The 18,834-nt window shown below is 37.3% G+C and overlaps 1 protein-coding gene across 3 annotated transcripts in view; it reads left to right on the forward strand.

Annotated features, from left to right (window-relative positions):
* LOC135473841 (stromal interaction molecule 1-like) overlaps positions 1 to 18,834 on the forward strand; it is a 54,844-nt gene that overhangs the window by 12,247 nt on the left and 23,763 nt on the right. For all 3 annotated transcript variants that reach the window (XM_064753754.1, XM_064753753.1, XM_064753755.1), the window contains exons 3-6: positions 3,782 to 3,896; positions 6,196 to 6,307; positions 16,870 to 16,985; positions 17,269 to 17,443. In XM_064753754.1, coding sequence (XP_064609824.1) covers positions 3,782 to 3,896; positions 6,196 to 6,307; positions 16,870 to 16,985; positions 17,269 to 17,443 — 518 coding nt within the window. The remainder of the gene's footprint in view (positions 1 to 3,781; positions 3,897 to 6,195; positions 6,308 to 16,869; positions 16,986 to 17,268; positions 17,444 to 18,834) is intronic.

The raw sequence follows: 18,834 nt of genomic DNA on the forward strand, positions 1-18,834 counted from the left end.
CAAGGCTGTAAGGCAATGCAGACATGTGAATCAAAGACTAAGAAATATCATGTATTTAGTTCCCAGACATGCCAAATTAGGTGTTAATAGCATTACCCATTGTGTGACTCAACTGAAGAAAAACAAGACTTCTTAATAGGCAGGTGTCATAATTACATTTACACCATCCAGCTTAATGTTTCTAAGTTTTGGTTGATACATAGATGAAGATGTGTCACAAACTCACATTTGTCCATTTCTGCGGTTGTCTTGGTTATCAGAATGCTATTTCCCTACTTGTACTATATAAATAGATATGATTTCATGTCCAGAGTATAACTACGACAGTTTTCCACATACAGTTTTAATTCTTGGTGGATACATGGATACACAGATAATGATGAGTAACCACACATTTTTCCATTTCCATGGTTGTCATGGTTACCAAAATTCCATGTTCCTGTGTATATTATATAAAGCGATATGATTTTGTGCCCATGCTATAACTCCAACAGTTTTCCACATACAGTTTTAATTCTTGGTGGATACGTAGATACACAGATGACGATGTGTAACAACTCACATTTTTCCATTTCCATGGTTGTCATGGTTACCAGAATGCCATGTTCCTCTGTATACTATATAAATTGATATGATTTCGTGCCCGTGCTATAACTCCAACAGTTTTCCACATACAGTTTTAATTTTTGGTGGATACGTAGATACACAGATGACAATGTGTAACAACTCACATTTTTCCATTTCCACGGTTGTCATGGTTACCAGAATGCCATGTTCCTGTGTATACTATATAAATTGATATGATTTCGTGCCCGTGCTATAATTGCAACAGTTTTGCACATACAGTTTTATTTTTTGGTGGATACATAGATACACAGATGACAATGTGTCATGACATGTGTCCATTTTTTGCTGTTGTCATGGCGACCTGATAGCCATTTTCCTTATATTTACTATATGAATAAAAATGATTTTGTCTCCAGGCTACAACCCCAATTGTTTTCCGCGTAAAGTTTTCATTTGTGGTGGAAACATCTGTCCACCTGCAAGGTTATCATGGTAACCACATACCTATCATCAACACCCATGAGGGTTCCCCACAGGCTTATACTCACCACAATGCTGCTGGTATTCTTTTATACATTTCAAACAAATGCGTTTGTTGGGACATATGTTGTGTCCACCTGAACTCTAGTTAGTTGATATTAAGGTGAAGAGTTACAGATGTTATCACCGAAGCGTGAGATATTTGATCTCGGTTATACATGTACACCTGGCCCCGGGATCAGGATCGATCTTAGACTTAATTCAAAACATTATTCATTAAATTTTCTGTGTTCCTTTCAGTTATTTTAGCTGAAATTTGTTGTATGATAACTTACCTACAATCTATGTTGCCAAGCAAACTTTGGACTTCGTAGCGTAAGAAACAACCATTTTAATGTGATTTGAAAGTTTGACTTTAGTCTGTGATTACTTCTTGACCCCGGGGCCTGGTACACGATTATGTAATAGGGGATCTAGCACCTCATCCACTGAATTGTATTTTATTGCGAATGGTGGAAGCTTATCAGGGCTCTTGTTCAGAGAAACAGGGATGAAATGAATGAAACAACTCAAGAGCCTACAGTAGGGCCAGCTAGTAAGTAAATGGGGATAATGTATCACTGAACATCTGACTAGATGTGTCATTGTTGTGACATACACTTTAGGCTCAGTGGTAACCTAAGGCACATGACTCGAGCCATGAGACACAGTTTCCATTCCTTGCTTTATTAGTTACGTGGTTACTTAGTGATAGAATACGAAAATATATGGTGTGAATAATCCTCAATCCTCCCCAATATGAGGATTATTGACACCACATATTTGCGTATCCTATCACTGATTAACCATGAAACAAATTTATCCTGCAAAAACCCATCAATTCAGTGCAAAAAAAAACGAGATATAGGTGAATCGCTTCAGATGTGACCATTGTATTCACAGCCCAACAGAAGGAGATAACCTACTCAGCAGACACATTTGACGTCGTCAGCAGGATTTGAGAATATATCTGTACCCCATGTGACTGTTGTTGTCCAATGAAAAGCGCAGTTTTTTGTCTGATGGGGGATATAATGATGAAATAAGTTGTTGGGGCCACTTGACTACATTGTCAGTGGAATGTGATATGCATGAAATGTAGCACATTTGAAACATTCTAAACTGTGAGTCTAATATTACAGAGATATTATCAGTTAAGATCCAGCAGTAGTTGATGATTTGTAGACGTTTATTTTTTCCATGATGAGACAGAGCTGAGACACCTGTGGTTTGATATAATCAAAAGACTTTTGAGTTTGAATTGAGTTTTACATCATACTGAATAATGTTTGCCTTTATATTACAGTCAGGTTTTTGGATGGACACATCCAGGAGCATGTCAGCAGATAGTGCTGATGTTTACCATGTACCCTAAATGCCTCCTCATGTAAAGGAGTAAGACTTTGATTAGCACATTCATTCTGGTATCCATCCCACCTTTACCAAAGTTTAATGAACAATTGTATTAAAATTAGTATAATTGTATAATAGTAAACATCATGAACATCTGTGCTCTGTGTATTCCTTGGACCTCACCTGCCCAGTGTCTGCTTAACACATGCCATCAGAAATATTTTGATATTCCCACGCAGCACCAACTTTCTAGTTCCTACATCGAGCACAGTTGTTATACAGTCTATGTGTACTGCTTATTTGTACATCTATCTCTTGTCTTGTATGTATTAATAAATGACCTGTGCAGCCACATGGGTAATATACATGTACTTTCATTGAGCTGTCTGGGTTACCTAAAGCATACATTCACAAGGTATTCAAAAGTGTGGGAACTGTATATATGTTCTTTGGTTTATTTGCCCTTAATCCATGTCATTCACTGTTGTATAAAGAGGTCCAGTAGAGTTGCCCTTACAGAACATGTATATATAAGATGCATGCACCGGTGTGTAATGGTGTACAATAATGCATCTACATTCTACTGAATTTCGTGTAATAAACTTCTGTGAGGGTCTTTTTATATATATATGGACTTAAAATACTTTGAGGTCATAGAAAGTGTTACCTCGCTAGCCAGTTTGGTTTAGTGTGTATTGTACATATTCACTGCATAAGTGGTATGTGTGTTTAGCTCTTTATACTCGCAGGGCCTCTGTGGCTCAGTTGGTTAGAGCGCTAACGCAGCGTAATGACCCAGGAGCCTTTCACCAATGCGGTCACTGTGACATGTTGTAAATCATCAACCTTTCAACCACCATGGCACTTTTTTCAATGGAATTTATGCAAACTTTTATGATGAAAATGATGCTGAATGTAGTTTCTTTCTGCCATTAAAGATGCAAGCTTCATGAAACTGTGCAAATTATTTCTCTAAACATGTATTTCCCATACATGTAGTTCTCTCAGAATTTATAAAATTACTGGTTGCAGAATTAGTTGAAAAGGTTGAAGAATTATGGTAACATTCAACTTAGCCCTACATCATCTCCACGTACACTTTATTCCTTTCCTTGACTGCACATAAACTGTTTTCCCTTTTGGACTTACCAACTGACAAAAATTGCTATTATTCATCAACTTTACAAACAGATCACCTGTCATGTTGTACTTGATGTGCACATTTACAAACAGCCCCCTCAACTGCTATTAAAAGTGTAATATTTGCAAGTCACTATTTGTGTAAATTCTTTGAGATGCCAATGTATTTTATTCTTAATGACCAAAATCTTTAACTTTGCAGTTTCTGCGAGACGAGTTACAGTACACAGATGGGTTTGAACGAAATATGTTGTTCCACGGTGGGGATAAACTAATCAGTGTGGATGACCTGTGGCGAACATGGAAGCTGTCTTCAGGTATGCTCACTAGTCTATACATGGCTGAATTTTTTTTTTATGTGTCCATAAGACGCGTTCACATTCGGATAACGGTGACAGACCATTGCACTAATGCAGTAATGTTCCAACTATAGGACAACTGTCAGTTTCATGGGTGGAATAAAACGAACATGGAAGTTCTCACCTGTCTGTATCTAGGCATTCAGGACAACTTTTTCTTCCTGTATAATAGAATAGAAGCGGACAAGTACAGTAATTCTTCAACCTTTTGGCATGTTAGGAAGATGTTTATTGAAGCACATGCTGAGGGCATTATTCTGCGTAGACTAATAAAATGATACTTTTTGTAACGCCCAGAAACTGGCAAACCCAACCAGTGTAGTGTTATCTCCAAAAGCAAGCTTAAAATCTGTACAAATGGTGCTGAAAGTCGTTCTTTCATATGCAAAAAGGTTGAGGAAATAGGGTAGATAGTGATCACAAATTATAGAAATAATGTTTCAACTATTGGACGTCTGTCATTTTCACGAGTGGAAAATAACGAACATGGAAACAGGTATGCTCACTTGTCTAAAATCCAACCATTCAGAGCAACTTTTTTTTCTATGTACTATGTGGTGTTTTTTTTTTCGTAATTGGACAGTGGAGGATGCATTTACATGTCTATTGAGGTGTTACGTTTCTGTGTATATCTCGACAGTGGATGATATTTTTGTTCTGCGTAAAAGCAAGTGTTTTAGTGTATATCCAAACAATGGATAATATGTGTTGTGTTAGGGTATATTGTGGTCTTTTTCTACAGTGTATAACTGGACACAGGCTTCATACTGTACCTTGAAAACGAAATCTAATTGCAAATCTAATCGTAGCTTATGATATCCATATTAAATACTAAAAGTCAATATTATATAAAGGCGGCTCAAAATTTGGTTGAATTTTGTGTCAAAGGAGACAACTTTGAACAAATCTTAATGAATATTTGTGTAAAACTTAGTGGAAGTGCATCTATACACCTCGGTTTTCTGGTTCCTTGGCCCCACTGATTTGATGTAAGCTTTTGTGTTGGCCCATATCCTAGCCCTAGGTCACATCAGTCAGGTTAATATAGGCCTATTTGTGTCGCATATGATAATATTGAACATCGATATGTACATGTATAAACTATAGCCTACTCATATCAGTAATTCGGTATATGGCCATAGGCCTAAACATTGTTTCTTAAATGCGTTTCACTGTTACACATCTGTATTAGTGATCTAATATAAATTTAGCGTAAAGCTTACAAGGCCATATCTAGAAAAAAATTGAAGGATCTGGTCTCTAACTTTAAAGGTGACACAGAGAAATATTGTAAAATGCAACTCAAAATGTGGTTTAATTAAATTAAACGTTATGGTCAATTTTCAAGTTTCTGATATTTAGGCTACCTGCAAGGCACTTTGCAGAACGAAGTGGGCTGTTAAATCCACTCCAAAACAGCGGCACAAGCTGATTTCTGGTGTTGACTGAGAAGAGATGGGTTTTTTTCGATCACTCCTGCAAGTTTCAGTCAGTTTCAGACTTGTTATATGCAGAAAACCTGATGAAGTGTTAACGTTTCCCTCTTTAAAATCATAGTGTATACTCGCAATCAGATGCGTCCAAAATCCGGAGTGTATTTAAGGCCACAGTCAAAGCCTTGACTGTAGCCTGTAAAATTTTTCTTGACTGACTGGGCAAATTGTTGTTTCTATTCTAATGATGACTAGTTGTCATTTAAGACTGGTTGCATGGTCTTGCCTGGTTAGGTTGATTTTCATAACTTTTGGAGCGTGGTTCCAATATTTAAATACACCCATCTCGCCATGACAGCACAAAGTTATTTTGTCAAGCGATAAGAAAACATTTTGTGGATTTGAATAACTTTTCAACCCTGGAGTGAATTTGCATTCGCAGGAGTTGTAATAAAGTTCTTTAATGCACACCAGAAAATGGCGTGTGCCGCCACGGCCGCTCCGTCCCGCAAAGAGCCTTGCGGAGTAGACCTACCAGGTTTTTTAATTCAGTGTTTGATTAAACGTTGAGGCAGATAAATATCAGAAATGGTTGAAAATAGACCTCATCGTTTAATTCAATTGAATTTAATTTAATTTAACTTAACTATAGCTTGATTTTGTTTGGGCAGTGAATGGCATGGTATTTTGGTACTGTGTATAAGAGGGCAATGTAGGCTGTGGTGTTTTGTCTCAGAATATAATGTGGTGTATTATTCCAGTGTATATCTTTACAGAGGATGATTTGTTTTGTTTTGGTGTATAGTTTGGTATTCTTCTTTCAGTGTATAACTGGACAGTGGATGATGTGGTGGACTGGCTTGTCTATCATGTGGAATTGCCCCAGTATGTGGATATCTTCAGGCTCAATATCGTGGATGGCACACAGTTACCCAGGTAGGAATATCTTGTATCTCTGAAGTACTTTTGACATCATGTCCCAGGATTTTACTACATTTATTCTTGATTTGATTTTTTGGATGAATGCATTTATCTGTATATAGATGTACATGTTACTCTACCATTGAAAAGATACAACAAAAATCATGGACTATGCTGTGTTGGATAATACCTTTGTAATCCATGATAAAATTGTACAAAAGTCTTCAGCTAAGAATTGAAGAAATGTGAGATGTAAAATAGTTAAATATTTCTGATGAACACATGGTGGCTGATAGGTCATTTCTGTGCATAGTAGTCATTTTTTTCCCCTTTAGCTAGACAATAATATATACATGTATGCTATTTATAACAGCTGTTGGAAGCACAAAATCCAGTATACATGGAACAGTTTTTGAGCAGGTATTGAATTTGTGCAAAATCTGGGTGGGGGGGGGGGGGGGGGTGGGGGGTGGGGAAAGAAAGAAAAAAATCAATTTGTAACATTTCATGTCTACAGGTTTTTTACAAAGCAGTTTTGAAAAACCCTAAGAAAAAAGGACCATAGCATACAAATTCAGTACATCTTTCTGCTACATCTATTTGTGCACTGAAATTCCTTTCTCAGTACAAGCTGTAAATAAGATGGGTATCACATTTATAAGTTTATTACATGTATATATATTGTGCATCAGACTGGCAGTGTGTTTTATGGAGAATGAAAAATATGCCGTGAGACACATCTATTTATATAATTTGGTGTTCCATAGTTCTGAATAGTGCATTTGTATGTATACTATTCACTGTGATCAGATCTGTTATCCTGGCTCCAGTTTCACAGAGTATCATAAGTTCATTGTAATTACTACCGCAACACAGTTTAGACTTACGTAGCAACGAAAGTTACTATCAACTTAGCCTGTAATGACTTTGTGGAATTTAATTTAATTGATTGGTGTTTTAAGCTGTACTCTAGACTATTTGACTTATATGACGTTGACTAGCATTATGGTGGGAGGAAACCGACAGAACTTTCGGGAACCAACAACCGACTTTGTAGAACATGGGCCTTAAGATATATGATTATGAATAGGAGTCCGTTTCTATAGGCTAAGAAAGATTCTACATGTGTTAAAATTAGAATAGCTATGTCAAGCTACATATACGCTTTAATTGTAAACTGAATTTGTGATGAAGTCTTAAGCCAGTCATCAGAACTAAAGACCAGACCCCCGTGCACAGTACATGTAGGTTTTAGTATTTGGATATGTGTATAATGTTGCAAGTCCAGGGCAGCTGTTATGACTTGAATTGTTTACGTACATGTATGTCAGTTATACATGTAGTACATGTAATCATTACCAGCTGTATTATAACAGGGTCAAACAGTAAATAGACCCTCATGTGAGGCTGAATTTAGTGAGGAATAGACACTACAATGTATTTGTTAGCTCAGACAATTGATATATGATGTACTTAATGACTTATCACACATACGTGCCATGATTTTTTTTTTACTACAGTTACATATACATACTGTACATTCATTTGTGATTTTAATTCACATCCATTCATATATGAATATGTGAGATCAGTTTGAATGTTGTCTTCAGGTAATCTAGGGTGATATTTAAGAGGTACAGTGATAGGCCCAGCCCTCGGTCATGCTGACCCTTGTGTCTGTCTCCTGCTCTGTAGCCTTTAACAGGTCACCTTCTTGACCAAATTAAACTTGCTATTAGTGATTATTCAACCTGCTGTGACTCTGTATGTTAGCTTATCTTAACACAGTCCATATGTGTTCATGGTAATAGAGGCAAATCAATATATAATTGACTACCTGTGGACACAAACTGTATACTATGTAATAACCTTTTAGTGGCTGTGTGGCAGTGAATAATAGCTGTCTAGAGGATGTGTGTAAAAGTGCTGTGAAACTTTACATGTGCATTCCTTTATACTGTAATGGAATTCTTTTGGAAGTGGTTGATTTATTTATTTATTAGTGATGTACTTGTATCCTGCCATACTCATGAAAATCACATTTGCTGGTAATGGCCAGGTCTGGGTGAACAAATCAGACAGAACCTTGGGGGTGGACATACCCTCCATGCCACCCTTCCTCTGGGTTAACCCGAGGCCTAGCTATGCAGCGGCTGACCTCATTTTACTAGGTGAACTCTAGCCGTTTTGATTTTAATAGACCAAACTAAATTTAAAAGTAGAATCAACATATCTCCAAGCAGTTTATAATCATCTAAAGCTTAGTTAATTGAACATTGTTTGTTTAGGAAGTCAGTGGTTACAGTACCCATACACACACACATTCTCTCTCATGGAAACCCTTCCACAATCACTTGGGTAAACAGTAGTGCACCATTAATTTTCAGCAAAGTTTAAATTGAATTTAAAACAACATCTTGATGTAAAGTCGCATTATGCATCGAGTGCTGTTTCCACTCAGGATTAAAGTTTCGTGTACCTTAAATTAATGAGCTTGTCCAAACGTCCCCTTACAGTATGTTTGTCCTGAATAGTAGTTGCCTGAAGCAATATTGCCCACGATTATGACAGACTTGTTAAATATTTGTGTGATGCATTAAATAAACTCATTATATTAAAAGCTCATTCACTTTTGATGTCGTAAAGGTTAAGTATATGGTAGCCGAAGGTTCTTAAACTGAAGAAGTTCTCAGAACTAACTCTCAAAGAGTGTATGTCTTTATGTTAAAATGTGGTCATGTATTTGTATACTATACCATTGGAGAGCCAAGAAATTGAGCATTGATTTGTCAGAGAAAAACTTGATGGTTTCTTCGTGCTGTTTTGTAAAGGTGTATTATTTGAACAGTTTTATTGTGGTTTCATGTATGCATGTAGCCGTGTCAGGATTAACTGGGACTTCGTCTGAAGTCTGTATGAGCTCAGCTTTCAGCCAAAGCACACTTATTCAGCTTCAGTGAAAGAGCCTAAGCTTATTCTGATGCTGTCATCACACTATCGCTGATGTAGTTTACATCAAACATTGTTATATGAAACACATTTGTTCTGAACCAGCTTTGTATAAATCTAATTTCGATCGAGAATGAAATTGAAGTAGATTCATTCTGGTTTGGTGTAGTACGATGTTGTCCGGATATTGAAATAAATTGGATTAAGCTCGAACAGATTGCTTTGTGGACAGGGCGTCATTGTGATCAAAAAATCCAGAGGCTATATACTGTATGCAGTCTGGTGTAGCAAGCATTTGTGAAGCTTATGAAATATTAACTTGTCTTTATGCTTTCCAGGGCTATTTGCCAACCTTTGCCAGATTTGCTGACATTTGTTTATATACCACAGTGTGCATATATGTGTGCCTTTTTTCAGACTTATAAAATTAATTAAGGTACATTGAAATCAGGCCTTTTGATGTCAAGACAGTTAAAGATCCTGGCAATCTTCTGTTCTTCTCATGTATGTAGTATGCGCGTATTGTGACAGCAATGGCCTTTTATTGACCAAGTGGTCTTACTTACCTTGGTTAAGATCACTCACTGTAATGTAAGCCAGTGACAAACATGACTACCATCATATTTCTTGAGGTCAATGTTAAACGCTAGTGAAATACCAGTGAATAAATAAATTTCGCCAATGATGTCACTTGCCTTGGAATGCAGCTCTGGCTGATATGGTTTCTGGTAAATATTGAAATTGTACATGTACATGGATGCCATCGGTTCTGCCAGCATGTATCTAGTGCTTGTTATTACCAGTTCTTCTGTAAACTCAGTAGAAGTTATCCTGTATGCATATTGTTTATGTTGAACTGGTGATACTATGGATCATTCCTAGTATATGTATGTAGAGCACTTAGAGGAATTACCTTCACCTGCGTATGATGCCCCTTACAAGTACTGTATTTTCTATTCCCTCATAAATCACTTGCCAAGAAGTCTGTGGCGTCAAAGGGCTGAGATCTGTGTGGTCTGGATTGATTTTACCATAAAGTGGTGCTTTAGCCACTCTGTCCACTTCAAATACCATGAGGTGCAGATGGGTCTGTGGTTTACCATATGTCCCTTGAGAGTGCCAGACGTTAGCACATGTTTGGCTTGATCTGAGGAAAGTTTCTCTTCATCTTCGATAAGAAATTTGTGTGGGGAAATATATGGTATATTTAATTAAGACCGTACAACTGCTACTAGCATTAGTGACTTTCAGAAGTATATTATTGTAATTCTTCAACATTTTTGCATGTTTGCAAGGTGTTTGTTCAAGCATGTTCTGGAGGCATTGCTCTGTTAAAATATAAAATTACCTTTTTGTTACGCCCTGACACTAGCCAATCCAACCAATGTACTTTTATCTCCAAAATCAAAAATGTGTATAAATTGCACTGAAAGTTACTCTTTCATAAACAAAAAGATTGAGGAATTAAGACAATGTATATTTGTCATCCTTCAGCATGTCACCATAGTGTGGTTTATCTTTGATCTATGGACAACTCTGAAAAAAAGAAAGGAATGCATATTTTTCACTGAAAGTATAGCAATTTCCAACTAACACATTTTGCTTAATTCTGATTTGATACATTCATCCTGTAATGCAAGTTAAGAGTTTTTTTATGAAGTTTGATTAATTTGTTATCATAAAAACATGAGTGTTGGCATTAGAGGTGGCCATTTAAGGCCTTTATGTATTTCTGAAAATGCATTTTTCTCATCGAACTTTAGATGAAATACAGTATTTATTATTTATTTATTTGGGCTTTAACACTGTGCAGTCAGTCTTTACCAGGTTTGTGGTAAAGCTCCTGATTGCAGCAGAACATGTAAAAGATCTTTGGTTATGAGCCAATCAGCTGTGGCGAGAGAATCTGACTGATCTGGTGAGAACCCCTTTGATCAGAAAAGATATAATCATCAGTATTGACAACTGAGCCATGAACCGTTTATAGACTAGTAGTATGGCTTGCAAGATAGTGATTAGGATGTTGCCAGGCTGTGAGGATCTGATTGCTGCTGTACATGGAAACAACATAGGGATTTTCCCTCTACTGTATAAAGTTGTCTCACTGGACATAATATGAGCACATGCCAGGCACATCTGTCGCAGGTCAGTCAACAGCCACTACAAGCACTGGTCAGCATAGCATAATGAGGCGAAGTGGGACCGTTTTAGGGAGGCACTTCTAATGAGCGTTCAGCAAATTCAATTGTAGAGAATTTCCATTTTCAGTCCAGAGGTGAAATGGTGCCAGGATAAGTAGCAAGATCCTCAAAATGTTGACAGGGTTCAATATTTCTCAGAACTTGCTTTGTTCAGCTATCTTCATGCCATATTTTCAGTAAATTTGCTGTATAAAAGAGTGCTTTGCTTGCATCTTAGTACCCTGGGACAGTGCTAAGATGGGATTGCTGTGCTGCAGGTGTAATTCATATCATACTTCTGTTTGGTACCTTCCCACAGCATCACTTTGCGTACAGTGAAACAATTTCATCCAATAAGTGGACCCATCAGAATCATGATCAGAACTTCTTGGTAAATTTAAAGGATTTAAAGCATTGTTTTTTGGCTGGATGTGGCTTGATTTCCTGTGCTTTTTGTTATCAGCTACATGTAGTTATAGTCTTGAATCCCTGGACCATAAATAATACATGTGTATACATCGTCCATTTCACGAAACACACATATTGTTACATGCATGTGTATCTACAAAATAACCATGGCAACAGCCGTCCTACAGCACTGCATGTCAAATGTCAAAGAACATGTAACTCAGGTGGTTTGTTTTTTTCAAGTGGAACCCTTGGAAGCCAAACAGGGTTCGATTGCTACTGTGTTTGTAACTGGTTATTCCTGCTTACAGTCTCTGCTGGTGACTAATTTCCTGGAATTCATCGTATTGTCAGTCAAAAATTGATGCCATGTGGTGGAGAATCCAACAAAATGTAACAGCTTTGCTTTGTCTGTGTTGCAATGCAGCAAAGACTGTATGAATGTGAATGTTTGACCAGTCAGTTGAACGTACACGTACATAGGCCTATATGTTAATACTCTGAGAAAGAGAACTGACTAATTGGTTGATATAGTATGATAGTCTTAGTGTCTGTGGAATGTGGGTTCATGAGTAAGCTCCTCACTCCCATGCAGGCTCTGTGGTCTCATAGGGTGTGGATAAACCTAATCAGAAATAACTGACTGCACTGTTTGAGTCAGGACAAGAATTCCTTGGAGAGTGAAACTCCCCAGATAAACTCTCCTATGTGGCAGATGTTGTGGAATGGCGGGTTTATTGCTCCATGTTACTGATCTGAATACCAGACTGTGTATACATACAGGTGTAGCTACTGTCTGCAACTATGGTGTTACCCGAGTAAATGATTCAACTGTAAATGGTTGCATCTTGAATGTATTTCCAACTTTGTTGAGGTGTTACCAGAGTTATATTTGGAATTTTTGGATGTAGCCTTGGTTTTGCAAAATACAAGTTGGTAAGAGAGTTGTTGTACATGTAGGTCAGCGAATCTTTAGTTTTCATGTTTTTTTTATTTCAGTTTTTGGGCGAACCTTGTGAATATTTCAGAAACGTACATGTACTAATACATTTCATATTATATTGGTGTCCTTGACCACTATCAGGCCCTAGACCTGGCATTACATTACATATGATTCATTCATCTGTGGTTTATAATTGAGGTTAACATATACGAGTATGGCATTGAAAATGGCTTTTAAAGAAAAGGTTGATTATAAAATAATCTTGAATTATGCTGTTGTATATGATGACGAGATATAGTGCGAACTGCTTTATTTGAACCTCTGTATTTGAATCACGCTTCTTTTCAAGGGAATGTGCAAGCGAACTTTGTGGAAGGACAATGAGTACATGTAGTTGCATGACGTTGTCAAAAAAACTAAAGGTCATTGTTATTAATCTAATTCTTATAAATTTCACAGTTGTTTCAACCTTTGTTGTTGTTGCTACAATGTAGGTGTCCAGATATGGTGTACAGTGGTCTCCTATGCTTGTTGAACATTGCAGTTGGTTAGAGCATGTTTTTCATTCAAGCTGTTTAACTGCGAACATGCCCTTTCTGTTAACATGCGTGCATTCTGGTCTGGAATTTCCTTCACACAGACTACATGTACCTTCGAGTTTACCACATGTATAGAGTTTACCACATGTATAGACTCGTCACTGGAACTGGTAATTTAATAGGTTCTGTTGACTGATAGACAAGTCTGTTTTTTCTCTTGGCTGGAGAGAGTGGGAGGTTTGTACCTGAGTAATACGATGAATATTGACGAAGGGTCGATGCTGAGAGCCAGTCTCTTGTCTTCAGTCTGTACGCCCCTGTAGACAAAGGCTTATGTTACAGCACTACAGGTTTACTCCTCTCCCCCTCAAGCTCTTGTCTTGGCCATGTATTAGTAATGTGGTCATGCCTGTCTGCAGGTTAACCAGTCTCCCTAAGGACACTAGAACTACAGGGCGCTCCATCTGTCACTGAAGGTCCTTAGGTACATGGCGGTTCATTTTATGTTATGCCACACCGATGCACAAGCAGAAGGAAATGGTTCATATGCCCAGTATATGTAAATGTACCTTTGTAATAAGTCAATGGGCATATATAAAATATGCATTGTGTATGTGTTATACTGAAGTATCAAAGTGCCCATGAGCTCTGTAGCCTTTGTATTACAGTGGGATTGTGAAAGAGACCACAACAGCTAAGGCACTGATGCCTAAGTGCCCATAAATACATATACAGAACCTTTATAATAAGTGAGGGATTTATTAATGGGTTGACACAAGAAATTATCATTCACATGGCAGTGGTCCTGTTCAGCCTCCTTTATTGTTATAGCCACAGCAAACCTAATAATTATGAGCTGGATTCAAGCCTGTGACCTATCAGTCAGGGACTGTGTCAAGAACAATGCTGTAGTTGAATGTGCCAGCAAAGGACTTAGGTCATGTAAAGCAAAGGTGTTCTTGATGATAGCAGTAATTAATCTGGGGGAAATACATGTACCCTGTACTGTAATTCTTCAACCTTTTCCCATGTTTGCAAGATGTTTAATGAAACATATTCTGAAGGCATTATTCTATGTAGATTGATCATACTTTTTATGAAGCCTTGAAATTGGCCAACCCAACCAGTGTAGTTTTATCTCCAAATTGAGAATGAGCATAAAAGGTGCTGAAAGTTGCTCTTTATGTGAAAAAAGTTTAAGGAAATTGGGTAATGTAAATCAGATGTCCTGGGGTTCATCTGCTGTTGTAATAAGTGTGATGTATGCTAATGTAGATGGCGCTAACAACAGTCTGGCATCGGGGCAGATACCCACACCAGCCCATTTTCACAAAACTGTCTCTGTCACTGTTTGTTACATTTGTCATATATTATATTATCACTTGCAAAGAAGAGTATTCATCGTTTAAATTGGATCGAGAAATTTTGTGAAAGTGGTTGTTGTTTTGTTATTATTAGCTTCTTCAGTTAGTAAAGTCCAGTTTTCTGGATCATAGATGTCACAGAATTGTTAAGTCTTATGTCACTTCAACTTTTCCCAAAACAACTAAATTACATGAATTCCAGTTTTAGAGCCATCCAGCCAGTGTATTGACTGGTATAGCCATGGTAGCTCTGGTCATGTGATTGTGTTTAAGTACCCTATTTCCTCTAAAATGTGAGGACACCTGGTCTGCTTATTTTAGGCAATATATATTTGATTATATCAGGAATATTGAGTTCCTTTTTTCTCACATGGTTAGACAACACTACTAATATCTGTCCCAAATTTTAGAAGAATTATGGTAAATAAATAACCACCTTGGTGGCCAAGTGACTTGATACATTCATCAAATGGAGGCTGGCATGTTACAGATGTATTCTCTGTGGTATCCATAATGCTACATGTAACCCAGGTCATCTCAATTCTGAGACACTCCATGTCATATGCTTTTGGATGCATCTTTATTAAAGAAGTATGTGAAGTATTCTGAAATACCTGTAGTGTGGATATAATAGTGGCAGCTATAGGGTAGTACTCAGAATCGGTTCTCTTAGGCATTCCTTGCTCTTGGGTGCTGTATATCATAGACTTTAACAGATGATCTGTAAGAAACACAGTGGCACATATGAATGGGGCTGCAGCAAATTCAGTGGACATTGTCACACAGATATACTATTCATAGCTACTGCGGGTAAGCAGAAGATACAGCCAGCTACTTGAACATAAAAATCTGACTTACACCAGAAAGTGATTTTATACATACAGTGTAGGTTGAAAATTTTTTTTTTAAAATTTGTATTGCTTTGTCTTCTTGTGTCAACAGTTTTTATTCTTACGATTTAAAACGTAGTGTCCATGTTTAGCTGAAGTGAAAAAATTGTTTTGTGAAATCAGCCTTATATGTTTTTTTTTTCTTTTTGGCTTGCCCATCCTGGTATAGGAGCACAGTTCTCACCATAACCAATTTTACTGTGACCAGTGAGGTCACTTGTTCAAATCTAACCATTGCAGCTTTGAGTTAGGAAAATGTACATGTACGTTTTGAGGGTGTGTGGTTTTGTATGAGTTTGCATGGTTTATATCTCCGTAAGCCCACCCTACTTTTCTTGTTAAAATCTTATTTTCAATGGATTGTATAAACATAAAAACAAAACTTGAAAATCATCTAATTTGTGGAAAATGTGGACTATCCCAGCAATTTCTCCTGTTGAAGACATATTTACATAATCGGAAAATCAAAATCAGACAATATGAAAACTGAATTTTCAGTTTTATTTTTTTTACTTTTTCTTTTTTTTACTTTTTTAGTTTTGGCTCGACTGTAAGACACAAAATAAAATTGGTGTCACCTTGTAAATGCAAATTTTGTAATACCAGTTATTACCTGTTTGCGCATTGCATAGATTTATAACATGTATTTATAGCAGTGCAGGTAGGAACAAAATATGGCCTGTAGGCACACCTGTGACTTCACTTTGCTTGTTTACTGTCTAAAGAGTGTCGTGAAGAAATTTGAGCATCCTGCTTTCCATTGTCATGTTTACTGCACCTGAGCGTCGTCGTCTCTCTGATGGTAATCCCTGTTAGTGCCAATACGATCAACCACTCTAGTGAGAATGGTTGAAACCTTCAACAATCATTTCATTATCTTTTGATGCTCAGCCATGGTATACAAGATCACCATTAACATTTGTTTTCTTTCTGTCTTGCTTTGTGATTTTTCTGGGGGGTTTTTTGTTGTTTTTTTTTTCTTTACTGTGACAAACAGCTCCATCGGTCACTTGGTCTGTTGATCTGTAAAATGTTTGACATTCTGTCTTTTAACATGGGCCATTGACCAGAAGCTTAACTGCATGACCACATCAAGTTTTTGCAGGACGTTGCATTCAACTATTGCATACATATATGTGCAGTTGAGTCCCTGTAAAAGGATCATTTAAATATATTCATGTATTTACATGTTTATTGCATTATTGCTTTTCAGAAAACCAGTTTCTATGTTCGTTTGAAAAGTATGCTAGTTTATTTGTAATACAAGGTTAGAAAATAACTTTAGTCTCTTTTTGCTATTTCAGACTTGCCACGAACACCCATCATTATATCAGTGGAGTTCTGGGGATTAAGAACCCTGTGCACAAACAGAAGCTGTCTGTCAAAGCTATGGATGTTGTTTTGTTCGGGCCTCCAAAAAGTAAGACCCACGTGTTTTTGTTTTTTTTTCTGATGCGTGTCTTGTCTTCAACACTACTGACAGCATTGATGTGACTATGTTCATTATGTATTGTGCATGGGTATGTTAAGATTCGAATTTGGTGCACTCTGTCTAAGCAAAATATGGTATGTTTAACAGGTAAGATACATTATTAGGGCTGAAGATGAATTGAGTGCCAGCTGATCTACACAAGGTTTTACATCAATTTCTGTCTAATGTGGGACTTGGTGATTTTTTTTTTTTTTTTTTTTTTTTTCTGCAGAAGCGCACAGTTACATAAAGGACGTGGCTGTAGTGGCGTCTCTAGTCATAGCGTTAGGGGGTTGCTGGTTTGCCTACGCTCAACACAAATACTCGCAAAACAACGTCAAGCGCATGATGAAGGATATGGAGTCACTACAGAAGGCTGAGGAGTCACTCATTGAGATGCAAAACAAGTAAGTGTCAATTTGTCAAAAAATAGGTAAATGTGGTGTTGCATGTGATTGAAGACGTCAAGCCAGGATTGCCGATACAATGGCATGTCATTTAAAACTGACATTTGGTCATGCTTTGGACACATAGTAATGCAGATATGAAAAGTTTAGAGCAGGAATGAATGTGCTCCCCGATTACCAAATCTTGCTCTGCCACGCTGTACGGTAGATATCAAACCAAGGCAGTGTGCCAGCTTGAATGCTTTACCTGGATGCCATGTTGTCCTGCTTGGTCAGAGAATAACATAGACATGAAGCCAAAAGGGGTATAACCAAGTATACATCTCCTTTACATTGTCAGGCTTCATGTCCAGGAAAGATGTTCATGTAACTCCAGTACAGATGCTGAAGGGAAAACATTTCCTGATCGTAATGTTGCCTTGCATGACCACACAGAAAGACAGTGCCGAGCCCTCCACCCATAAAACTGGCCAATGTTGTACTTCGGGTTTCATTGGACAGTAACGGCTATATATTCCCATATCCTACAGTTGATACTATATGCACCTGTTGACTAGATTATCTCTGTTTGTTCAGCTGTGAAAACAGATCTTGATGTCATTTATTGGTATCAAATGTTTCTTTCCCAATTCATCATGATGACATCACATTAAAGGCAGTATGACTATACAATTGAAACTGATACATTGTAACAGTGTAGACGTTACACTACAATCCATTCCTGATGTTACGCTATAATCAATTCCTCACGTAACAATGGCTCAATGTTCTGCTTCTCACTAGTGCCCCCTCACGGGTTTAAAAAATTTTTCCGCCTCCCCATTGATGAGTTTATTGCTAGTTTTTTAGATTGAGTGCAATAGGAAGGTTCTGACCACGTATATTTCCGTGTCCTTTCACTGAGTAAACTTGTAACTGATATTATCAAGCATAGGTACTGCTTACCAATTTATGTGGTAAAGTTGTTGATAGGATTGTAATATAGACATCTGTGTGATAGAATTCATTGTTATTATGAGAGCATAGTGTCAGTGCAACTGTACTGGGTTGACCCAGTCTGTATTGATCAGATATTTATCATAGTGACAATGGATGAGTTCAAGTGACAAAGCTTTCTCCTGCCCTCTAGTGCCTTTTGGAGTAGTGAAAACAGAAACAAAATGTTAGTCATAATGGAAATAGTAAGTGCATATACCAGTCAGTGCAGCTGTGTTCTCAGCTCTTTGAATTAGTAGCATTTGTAAAGGCAACTAGTGTATTTGCCCAGTGTAGTGTACTGGGCACATAATGGTCAGAAAATGTTAATTTTATTGCTGACTATATTTCTCCACTGGTTGAGATATCACCTTATATGTACCTTGGAAATAATCCATCTTGCTGAGATTAAATGA

This window comes from Liolophura sinensis, chromosome 8, assembly GCF_032854445.1.
Source record: "Liolophura sinensis isolate JHLJ2023 chromosome 8, CUHK_Ljap_v2, whole genome shotgun sequence".
Lineage (NCBI taxonomy): Eukaryota > Metazoa > Mollusca > Polyplacophora > Chitonida > Chitonidae > Liolophura > Liolophura sinensis.